Source organism: Dreissena polymorpha, chromosome 2 (genome assembly GCF_020536995.1).
Source record: "Dreissena polymorpha isolate Duluth1 chromosome 2, UMN_Dpol_1.0, whole genome shotgun sequence".
NCBI classification, from domain to species: domain Eukaryota; kingdom Metazoa; phylum Mollusca; class Bivalvia; order Myida; family Dreissenidae; genus Dreissena; species Dreissena polymorpha.
Genome location: NC_068356.1, coordinates 15,633,853 through 15,646,251, shown reverse-complemented (window position 1 = coordinate 15,646,251; position 12,399 = coordinate 15,633,853). Strand labels below are relative to the sequence as shown.

The 12,399-nt window shown below is 36.9% G+C and overlaps 1 protein-coding gene across 3 annotated transcripts in view; it reads right to left on the bottom strand.

The window, feature by feature from the left end:
* Window positions 1-12,399, bottom strand: part of LOC127865985 (eukaryotic elongation factor 2 kinase-like) — a 41,491-nt gene that overhangs the window by 19,484 nt on the left and 9,608 nt on the right. For all 3 annotated transcript variants that reach the window (XM_052406144.1, XM_052406143.1, XM_052406145.1), the window contains exons 4-7: window positions 6,719-6,890; window positions 3,832-3,978; window positions 3,236-3,496; window positions 2,431-2,703 (exon numbers count right to left, since the gene is read on the bottom strand). In XM_052406144.1, the coding sequence (XP_052262104.1) occupies window positions 2,431-2,703; window positions 3,236-3,496; window positions 3,832-3,978; window positions 6,719-6,890 (853 nt within the window). The remainder of the gene's footprint in view (window positions 1-2,430; window positions 2,704-3,235; window positions 3,497-3,831; window positions 3,979-6,718; window positions 6,891-12,399) is intronic.

Below are 12,399 nucleotides of genomic sequence, written 5' to 3'. Positions count from 1 at the left end.
TAAACGCGGACCCTATTTCAAGGTCAAAGTCACAGGGGTAAAAATTTTGTGTGTATGGAAAGGCCTTGTCCATATACACATGCATACCAAATATGAAGGTTATATCTCAAAGGACATAGAAATTATGAGCATTTTTCGAAACCTAAACGCAGATTTCAAAACCTAAACGCGGACCCTTAGTTCAAGGTCAAGGTCACAGGGGAAAAAATTGTGTGCGTAAGGAAAGGCCTTGTCCATATACACATGCATACCAAATATGAAGGTTATATCTCAAGGGACATAGAAGTTATGAGCATTTTTCGAAACCTAAACGCAGATTTCAAAACCTAAACGCAGACCCTAAGTTCAACATCAAGGTCACAGGGGTAAAAATTTGTGTGCGTATGGAAAGGCCTTGTCCATATACACATGCATACCAAATATGAAGGTTATATCTCAAGGGACATAGAAGTTATGAGCATTTTTCAAAACCTAAAAGCAGATTTCGAAACCTAAATGTGGGCCCTTAGTTCAAGGTCAAGGTCACAGGGGAAAAACAATTTATGCGCATGGAAAGACCTTGTCCATATACACATGCATACCAAATATGAAGGTTATATCTCAAGGGACATAGAAGTTATGAGCATTTTTCTAAACCTAAACGCAGATTTTGAAACCCAAACGCGGACCCTATTTCAAGGTCAAGGTCACAGGGGTAAAATTTTGTGTGTGTATGGAAAGGCCTTGTCCATATACACATGCATACTAAATATGAAGGTTATATCTCAAGGGACATAGAAGTTATGAGCATTTTTCGAAACCTAAACGCAGATTTCGAAACCTAACCGCAGACCCGAAATTTGAAGGTCAATGTCACAGGGGGTAAAAATTGTGTGCTTATGGAAAGTCCTTGTCCATATATACATGCATACCAAATATGAAGGTTATATCTCAAGGGACATAGAAGTTATGAGCATTTTTCGAAACCTAAACGCAGATTTCAAAACCTAAACGCGGACCCTAAGTTCAAGGTCACAGGGGTAAAAAAAATTGTGCGTATGGAAAGGCCTTGTCCATATACACATGCATACCAAATATGAAGGTTATATCTCAAGGGACATAGAAGTTATGAGCATTTTTCAAAACCTAAAAGCAGATTTTGAATCCTAAACGCGGACCCTAAGTTCAAGGTCAAGGTCACAGGACTAAAAAAATGTGTGCGTAAGGAAAGGCCTTGTCCATATACACATGCATACTAAATATTAAGGTTATATCTCAAGGGACATAGAAGTTATGAGCATTTTTGGAAACCTAAATGCAATGTGTGACGCAAAGACGGACAGACAGACAGACGGACGGACGGACAGTCCGATCACTATATGCCCCCTTTTCTTCGAAAGGGGGCATAAAAACATCCAACCTCGAATAACAATTAACACATAAATGAAACACAACTACTGTATTATTATGAAAACATTAATAATCAAAGGGGAGTAACTATTGTATTCTTAAATTCAATATTTAGAAGAGTTGTCTCACATGTAATATGACCTTAATTCATGATTGTTTGCAAGCCTTTTTACTATATAAATATAGGGAAAACTGCCACGTCCCCCTGGCAACCATGTTTTTCAATAGACCGGAACCATTTTCAAACTTAACTCACGTATCTAGGAAACAAAAGTTCTGACAAAATTTCATGAAAATTGGGCCAAAAATGTGACTTCTAGAGTGTTGACATGTTTTCACTATATACATATAGAGAAAAATGCCCCGCCCACTGGCGGCCATGTTTTTTAACCAATCTGGACCATTTTCAAACTTGTCCGAGAAATCAATAAAACCAATGTTTTGACCATCTTTCATGATGATTGGGCAAAAATTGTGACGTCCATAGTGGTTACAAGGTTTCTTTATAGCCAAATAAGGAAAACTGACCCGCCCACTGGCGGCCATGTTTTTCAACGGACCGGAACCACTTTTGAACTCAACCAACATATCATTAAGACAAACATTTTGACAAAGTTACATGAAGATTGGGCATGAAATGTGACTTCTACAGTGTTTACAAGTTTTTTCTTTTTTTTTGACCTAGTGACCTAGTTTTTGATCCGGCACAACCCAGTTTCGAACTCGACAGAGATTTCATTGGGACGAACCTTCTGACCAAGTTTCATGAAGATTGGACAATAAATGTGGCCTCTAGATTGTTTACGACTAAATGTTAACGGACGGACTGACGTATGACTGACAAAGACCGGTCACAAAAGCTCACCTGAGCAATCAGGTGAGCTAAAAAAAAAGTGCTTTTACTTATGACTGTGATAATTAGCAGTTAGATGTTAACATGTGCTGAAGTTAAATTTACCAGAACCTCAGACAAGATTTACAGCAAACGAAAATATAAATAAAGAAAGGCCAAGAGATACCTATATAACAAGAAACTATTACCTGCACGGATGTAACAGAGCTTTCTGATTCGCTACAGAATCGTAGCCTGCTTCTACGTGCAGCAATGGCGGGACTGGGTTTGTTTGAGGAGCCTGTTTCCATAGACCCAGGTTCCTCGTCCAAGGGTGACAGGACGCCATCAAAGCCTGAGTCACTGGTTGTGGATATTGAGCGTTGCCGCTTCAGTAACTCTGTGATGTCCACGCTCTCCCCTGGGCTAGGCGCCAGACACAGCTCACTACCCCGGGCCATTGTGCACGACGCTATCACACGCTGAAATGAGCCTCCTTTGTGAGAAAGCTTGGCATAATGCATGTACGTTAAGTGACGTCCCAGACTAGCCTATGCAGTCTACACATGTGGATCAGGGATGAAACTTTCCGTCTTAAGTGGATTTTCTTTAAGAAAAAAGTACCTTTAAACAATAACAATCCATAAAAGCGGAAAGTGTTTTCCAGTCTGCAAAAGGTTAATCTGGGACAACACATTACACATATGACTTTAGCCCATTTTTCCCAGAACAAGAATCAAATTATCCCATCAAATGTTTTGCACTTCCTTAAAGTTTAAAATATTATTAGAGTCTAAACATATGGTATATTATTTACACGTCCAACAAATGGAAAGCATTTACGTGAAAGTGTTAGACCAGCATCAATAAAACTTAAGGCTAATTTTCAAAATGAATTTCACAATCACTATAAAGCACTGCTGACATGATGAAAATATGTGCCATTTGCCAAAACGTATTTTATTAGAACCTTCCCAAGAACAGTAACAGGTTAAACATTTGAACAAACATTACCATCATCTTCTTGTTGCTGGCGTGTATCATTTTCTCATTTTCCGACATGTCAAACTCACTGAGCCCCAGACTTTGACAAATGTCGTTACACACGTGGGAGTAGAAGAATAGTGCCATGCCCTTGGCCCCTAGATTGCCGTCCCCATATTCTTTGCCATCGAGCGTGTGCAGCTGGGGGTCTGTGTACAGGTCACCCACCCCCTGGATGTCCACAACAATCATCTGGTGGCCAGACCTCTCAAATGTGAAGTGACTGAATGCCTACAATGGGTAACGGTCTGTCATTTATACACTCAGATAATTTTTTATTCATTTAAATGTTTCATGTTTCATGTATTCAACAGTATTTCAGTATTATCACTACCGTCAGTCATCTTACAGCTTTCCTTGAAAAATTAGTTTACCAGTAATACGTACACATAACTATGCTAGTAGATGAAAAGTGCCCTACTTGAATCAAAATGATGAGCATGAGACTAATATGAGATACAGAAATGTCATGCAGATACATCAATTTTAATCCTATTAAATCCTTAATAATGAGATCCAAATCATGAACAGTTAAGTAACAAAGGCCCCCACAAGTGACCACCAACCTGTGGTGTGTTCCTCATTTTCTCATCTACAAAGCCTGAGTTGGAGTTGTACTTGATGTACTCTCCCTCTATGAAGTGCTCACAATGGTACAGTGGAGAGTCAGGCCTGTCCTTGAACTCCAGTATGTACATCTGGAAGATGTCCACCTGCAATGCAGAGAATACCCCTTTATCACTGATTTTGAAGCGTTTGAAGTCCCATAGATAATCATATCAAATGTAAGACAATTCTCAGTCGATTTAAGTTTGAAAGCCTTCATTTCCAACACTAAGATACTGGTGAGCAGCAAACAGCATAAAACCTGAACAGACTGCAAGTTGCTCGTGGCTGTTTTGGTAACAAGCTGGTTGCTTAAAGCCTGTGTGAGTTTTCTTTTAAGCAGGAAAGCGTTTGCCAGTTAAAATTACAGGAAAATGCCCACCTGCAAAACAAGGAATAGACCAGTTGCAATATGTGCACCTGCATTGCAAAGAATTAACCTGTTAAAATATGTCCAAATGCATTGCAATGAGTTAACCTGCTGAAATATGTCCTCATGTATTATACATGAGGACATATTTCAGCTGGTTAACTCATTGCAATGCAACAGTATTGCAAAGAATTAACCTGCTGAAATATGTCTCCATGTATTGCAAAAAAAAAACTGTTTTAATAATTACATCCAAGTGCAATGCCCCCTCCCCCCTCCCAATAAAATAGTTAATTGATGGATGCAGAAATTAAGGAAACTGTAATTTTAAAGGTTATGCCTTGACTCACTAATTTGTAGCTGTGAAGTATCTGCAGCTGACAATAAAATGCAGATAACATATTTTTAATGAATCAATTTTACATTGAAAACAGAAAGTCTGAATCTGATTAGAAGACATGTAAGTCCAGTAATCAACCCAGGGTACAGTACGTGTATGACGTGTAAGTGCAGTAATCAACCCAGGGTACAGTACGTGTATGACGTGTAAGTGCAGTAATCAACCCAGGGTACAGTACGTGTATGACGTGTAAGTGCAGTAATCAACCCAGGGTACAGTACATGTATTTATATATTGCCTCAACAACAAATGGCAATTACTCTTATTTAAGAAAGTGCAGGGTTATGGTTCTTGTGCATGGAAAATCTCCTCATCAATATCTATACACCCATGAAGTTTAATGTTGACATCTTGTAGAGTTTCTGAGTTTCTGAGATAAAGCCCTTAAGAAATGTATAATACAAAAACCACAAAGGATAATAACTCTTATTTAAGAAAGTGTAGGATTATGGTTCTTGTGAATTGCACTTCTCCTCATTGATATCAACACACTCATGGGGTTTTATATTGAAAAGTTATATATAAGATTTCCATGAAAAGTTTGTGACAGATAGATGGACTGATGGACAACTTATTAAACAGGTGAAACTATGCAAATCTACATGTACATAGGATTGCAGCATGCGTATGACCAATAATTTATTGCCTACAGTCAACAAGTGGTTTGGCCTATTATTGAGGAATCAAAACCAATCATTATAGTAATCTAACTGTTCATTTCTATTAGCAATCTTGATCTGGGAAATACTGGGATTAACCCTTTGCATGCTGGGAAATTTGTCGTCTGCAAAAATGTCGTCTGCTGAATTTCTACAATTAGCATTTTCTTTGATTTTTTTTCAAAGAATACTATCAGAATAGCAAACAGTTTGGATCCTGATGAGTAGCCACGTTCTGTGGCGTCTCATCTGGATCCAAACTGTTTGCAAAGGCCTTTAAAATTCGGTTCCCGCACTGAAAGGGTTAAAGCATGTGCACAAGCTAATTAGGGATGACACTTTCCACTTTTATGAAATTTTTATTTTTAAGGAGGTCTCTTCTTAATAAAAATAAAGTTTAGGGGGAAAGTGTCATCCCTGATCAGCATGTGTGGATTGCACAGGCTAATCTATGATGACTCTTTACGAAGATGAATTTACTGGTAACTCAATTTTCCAAGAATGCTTCTTAATTTATACAAAGCATACAAATCTATATAATAAAGTGGTTTGTTTTTCAGAGTAAAAATAGAACCAGAAAAACACAGCTGTGACATATCACAGTAATATTTCAATGTAAATAAAGGTTTAAGCAAGTCTGTGGGTTGGCATTAGTCATTATTTGATTTATAAATGTACACTCCCATAATTGCTTTTATTTTACAAGTATTTGATACTATATTATAAGGAATGTCTCTGATAGTGCGTTCAATAGCTCTGACTATTTTTAAGCATGACGTTTTGTTTATCAACTTAAATAACATATTAAAATATAATTCATTAAAGTGAAATAAACCAGGCAGAAAAATAAATGACAACAATCTTCTCAAATAAGGAAGAGTAGTTTTATAACAAAACAACAGTTGACTGCCATATATATAATACATTTTGAATATTTTGAATACATGTAAACAGTTTATTAATTCGGTATGCATGAATATTTCAAAATTTGCAACAGTACTTAAGACATATCATAGCAGTAGGTAAACCAACAAACACTTTTTTATGAAATCTGGTTTAAGCACACAACAGTTTGGCTCTTGGCATCCCCATCAAAGTCTGGCCAACATTTTTCAGAGGATTATGTTAACTGTACTCCTCTCTTCAGAGTTTTGCCTACCTTTTTCGGAGGGTTGTGTCGACTATATTCCTCTCCTCAGAGTTTTGCCTACCTTTTTCGGAGGGTTGTGTCGACTATATTCCTCTCCTCAGAGTTTTGCCTACCTTTTTCGGAGGGTTGTGTCGACTATATTCATCTCCCCAGAGTTTTGCCTACCTTTTTCGGAGGGATGTGTCGACTATATTCCTCTCCCCAGAGTTTTGCCTACCTTTTTCGGAGGGTTGTGTCGACTATATTATCTCCCCAGAGTTTTGCCTACCTTTTTCGGGGGGTTGTGTCGACTATATTCCTCTCCCCAGAGTTTCGCGTCCATCTGCAGTTTGACGTCCTGGAAGTAGATCTCCCTCTCCACTTCCTCCATGTATCGCTTGGCAACAAAGTTGTGGGTGTGATTCCAGTTATCAGAGCCTGAATATGAGGACAGCTTCTTCCTGAAGTCAGAATCAAATTAAACTAAGCATCATTCCCGGAAAATGGTGCATGTACAAAAAAGTGTCACCCCAGGCTAGCGTGTGCAACATGCACAGGCTAATGAGGGATGACACTTTCCATTTTTATGGATTTTTTGGTAAAAAAGGATGTCTTTAAATGAAAATGCAGCGTAGGCAAAAAGTTGCCCCTGATTCGCCTGTGCACACTAGACAGGCTAATCTGGAACAGCACTTTAAGCACATGCGTTAAGCCCAGTTTTCCCAAAACAAGTCTCAAATTGAATATATACCTGGGCCAATAAATGATAGTTCCATTGTTTATCAAAATAAATAGGGTAGGAAGACTTTGTTCACTGCTTATTTCCTACATAATAAGGATGTTCAGTGACCGAAATATTTCTTTAGTTTGAAAAGGAAAGTTTGAAAAACAAGAGGGCCATGATGGCCCTGAATCGCTCACCTGACTCATTAAGATCAGATGAAAACTATGACCTCTATTGTCTACACAATGTTTTTCTATGATTTGACCTAGTGACCTAGTTCCTGACTCTAGATGACCCAAATACAATCCCAATCCAGATTTCATCAAGATAAACATTCTGACCACAGTTCATAAATATTGGATGAAAACTGTGACCTCTTATTGTCAACACAAGGTTTTTCTATTTATTTGAACTAGATTTTTACCCCAGATGACCCAAATACAATCCCACCCAGATTTCATCAAGAATTCTGACCAAATTTCATAAAGGTTGGATGAAAACTGTGATCTCTAATGTCTACACAAGGTTTTTCTATTATTTGACCTAGTGACCTAGTTTTTGACCCCAGATGACCCAAATAAAATCCCAACCCAGATTTCATCAAGATAAACATTCTGACCAAATTTCATAAAGATTGGATGAAAACTGTGACCTCTATTGTCTACAGAAGGTTGTTCTATTATTTGACCTAGTGACCTTGTTTTTGACCCCAGATGACCCAAATACAATCCCAAACCGGATTTCATCAAGATAAACATTTTGACCAAATTTCATCAAGATTGGATGCAAACTGTGACCTCTACTGTCTACACAAACAAATTGTTGACGGACGGACGCACAGACACACGCAGGCACGCACAACGGACGCCGGACATCACACGATCACATAAGCTCACCGTGTCACTTCATGACAGGTGACCTAAAAATATGTGTCGGAGATAAACATGAACAGTTGTGGTTAAAATCCCATAGAAACAAGGGCTGTTTGTAAAACATGCATGCCCCCCTATATGGGCTATAAGTTGTAGTAGCAGCCATTGTGTGAATACGTTTTTTGTCACTGTGAATGGTGGTGGTGGTGGTGGTGGTGGTGTAGTAGTAGTAGTAGTAGTAGTAGTAGTAGTAGTAGTAGTAGTAGTAGTAGTAGTAGTAGTAGTAATAGTAGTTGTAGTAGTAGTAGTAGTAGTAGTAGTAGTAGTAGTAGAAGTAGTAGTAGAAGTAGTAGTAGTAGTAGTAGTAGTAGTAGTGGTAAAAGTAGTAGTAGTAGTGGCAGTAGTAGTAGAAGTAGTAATAGTAGACGTGGTGGTGGTGGTGGTGGTGGTGGTGGTGGTGGTGGTGGTGGTGGTGGTAGTAGTACTAGTAGTAGTAGTACTAGTAGTAGTAGTAGTAGTAGTAGTAGTAGTAGTAGTAGTTGTAGTAGTAGTAGTAGTAGTAGTAGTAGTAGTAGTAGTAGTAGTAGTGGTAGTAGTAGTAGAAGTAGTAGTAGTAGTAGTAGTAGTAGTAGAAGTAGTAGTAGTAGTAGTAGTAGTAGTAGTAGTAGTAGTAGTAGTAGTAGTAGTAGTAGTAGTAGCAGTAGCAGTAGCAGTAGCAGTAGCAGCATTACAAGACCAATACTTAAGAATGATCAAATGGGAAAAGGTAACATAGCACCAGCAGTAAATATGGGGCTCATTTACAGGTCAGATTTGGAATCTCTGCTGTAAAATGAGATTTTGAATGAATTAAAGGGAGGCAAATCTGTAATAAAAAGAACATGCATAAACCGTAGTTGTTTCCCTTGTTTGAACCATGCTAAATCCTTACAAGTTTGGAAAGAATTGGATGAAAAATTTGGACTTTATTGCATAAACACCATTTTCTAAATTCAAGGGGAGGTAATTCTGTACTTCATGGACCAATAATGCTCATTTTTTGTAGGGTTCATGTCCTCATTGATATAAAGACACTGTGCAAATTTGGAAAGGATCGGACAAAAAATGTGGAAGATTTTTGAAAGTTTTCACAAAATAGGCAAAAACGAATAAACATGCAAAGTTCAACGAGCTCCTGCGGCCATGTTTTTTGACGAATCAAATTTCTTTGAACAACTTTTTTAGGGGAGCCCTCAAAGGTCATCCCTGTGAAATTTTTTGAAAATCTGATGAGCGGTTTCTGACAAGAAGATTTTTTAAGGTTTTTACCATATATGGTCATGGCGGCCATCTTGGTTATGCGATAAAAAATTTTTTAACAATTCTTTTGTCCCATGAACTAGGGATGCTCCACATGAAATTTAGTTGAAATTGGCTCAATGGTTTAGTAGAAGAAGATGTTTACAAATTATTTACGGACGGACGGACGGACGGACGCCGGACGCTGAGTGATCACAATAGCTCACCTCGAGCTATCGCTCAGGTGAGCTAAAAATAATTGAGAAGGTGAAAAAATAAAAATATATTCTCAACCTGAAACGCCAATAAAAGGTTTCTGATGAGCACCAAAAATGCCACAACATATTAACAAATATTGAAAGTTAATATTTATCTATTAGTAATTCTGCAATTTCATCAATTACCACGGATAATTTTGAATTAAACTGTCTCAAATAGCAAAGCTAAGCTATATAATATGTAAAGGAAATGTATTAGGTGGTTTAACTTTTGTTGGGATTATGACCTATGTGCTGAAATATAAGTAACAATTTAATCTCTGCTGCACTTTTCAATATTCAGCTTGAAAGCTGTGATCAATTGGAGTTGATTATGAATTTGCATTTGTTTAACCAGAATCAAACAGACTGAACAACATATGGAACAATTTTAACCCAGGAAAAATAATGCATTATCTCCAATAATGGGGGGGCGCAATTGAATCTTTCGAAACAAGGCTTCCGAAACACTGTTTTCTACTATTCAACAGTGATTTACTTTCTTAAAAGTTGCGAGGCAGTATGTTTTTATTGCAATTATTGGTAGAGGACACATACATCTTTAACATGATACCACATTGGGAAAAATTGATATGTCGGAAAGGCAACAAAATGCTTTGAAAGTTTTCAGTTTTACAAAGTATAATGGGACCCTATGGGAATCAGAATTAGTGTAATATAACCTGCATACAATTATCAGCATGTCTGCAATGACTGATAGGACATTCCCACCCCACCCCCATTATGATGTATAACACAATTATATACCATATAATAAATTATAACACACAAGCTGTCTGTCCCTATATTGTGATTAAGGGATTATTAATATGCACTGTGGATTATTCTGTAGAGACTGATTTTCAGTTTTCCAGAAAATATACCCTAAAACAGAATGGTTTAATTTTGTGTTAAATTGATAATCTCACATCATAAACCATCATTTCAACATGTGCTATCACAACATTGCAAAGTGTTCTCTTACTCTAACAAACTAGCAAGAAAATTGATTAAATTATCCTATTCTGTTTCTGTTATTTACTTCCTAAACATGATATAATGACATTTAAATGTAATTTTTCTAACTCACAGGCAGACACACAGAGTGCAAACCATAAGTCCCCTCTGGTGTAACCGTTTGGGGACAACAAGCATTCCTATACTTACACGTTACACCTTATGCAGTATTGTTAACAAGGGAGATAGATCAAATAGATAAATTAACAACGTGGTTGCCCTGAAGTTCCCTTATAGTTTATATATCATAATTAAGTTTTATTTTCAAATCCAGTTCATTGACAGAACTGCAAGCAGCTCAAATTACATAAAGAAGAGGAAAAGAAAGTCAATCTGTTATTACAGACAATACTTCCCAACCATCAAAAACAACATCTATTAACTCCTAAGTCAACCAGTAAATGTGAACATGTTGTGCTTGTACTTAACAACATGTTTATTGATATCAACAACAGCTGATGTAATATAAGCAAAAAAATAACAGTAATATTGATGATTCACTGAGGTCAATAAATATATATTAAATTGCTAAGAATGCGGTCGCTAGTTTTCTACTACGCACATACAATGAAAGCCTGTTTAAAGCATATTTATTGAGTCTGTCTGTTAAAGGGATCTTTTCACGGTTTGGTAAATTGACAAAATTGAAAAAAATTGTTTCAGATTCGCAAATTTTCGTTTAAGTTATGATATTTGTGAGGCAACAATATTACTGAACATTTACCATAGTCCAATATAGCCATTATATGTATCTTTTGACGATTTGAAAACCTAAAAATTATAAAGGGTTGCAACGCGAAATGATTGAATAATTTGGAGAGTTCTGTTGTTGTCGTTTAAATTTACGAAACTACGAAGATTGCTATTATAAGGTATAAAATACTTAAACTGTGTATACCTGGCGGAATAGCCGAGAGGGCTAATGTGTTTTTACTTCAGACTAATTCCAGGACTTCGGGGGTCACTGGTTCGAGCCCTGGTACCTGCATTTTTTTTTCCCTTTTTTTAATTTTATTCTTGATTTTTTACTGGAGCTTTTAAGATCCAATGTTAACATTTATCAATATATAGTATTAAATGAAAAACTTCAAAAAATGCCAAAATCTGTGAAAAGTTCCCTTTAAATCCTGTTTTGCAAAGTATGGATACGCTTGATTAATTGTGTTATTTTGGTAAAGAACCATAATGAAGTGCGCTCATAATAGGCATAATGGATTGAGACACATTGTTCAACAGCCCTGTCTTCTAAACTGTGGATTGAAAGCAGTGCCTGTTATTGAACTGTTTAATATTCTGTATACCAAGCAAGCATGTTAATGACATATCTGGGTACCAGGTCTGATGTGGTAAGTTTCAAAGGAAGATCTTTGGTAGTTACAGAAACATGTACTAGTTGCATGCAAACCTTGAACTATATTTCATTTTGCACATAAACAATACTAAATCTTGTATAGGTACAAAAGGGGACATAATCCTGCTAAAAGCTTGTCACAATAATAGCTCCTGGTGACACTCAGTGAATGTTCATAAAGACCTTGAACACATATTTAAATGTCCAATATCTGTACTAGATATCAAGATATAGGGATTAGTTATCCGCAAATGTTAACCAAACTTTTCTAAGATCAAAAGGGGATATAACTTATGGAACTTGGTCAGTAACCTCACACAATGACCCAAAACACATGTTTCAATTGCATGAACGTAGTAAAATATACAGTCATATAGAGATGTTGTATGATTACCTTGACAAATTTGTGAAGTTCAAACTTTGGGCATAATTCTGCAAAATGTAAAGTCAAAGTTATACCATTTGGCTAGT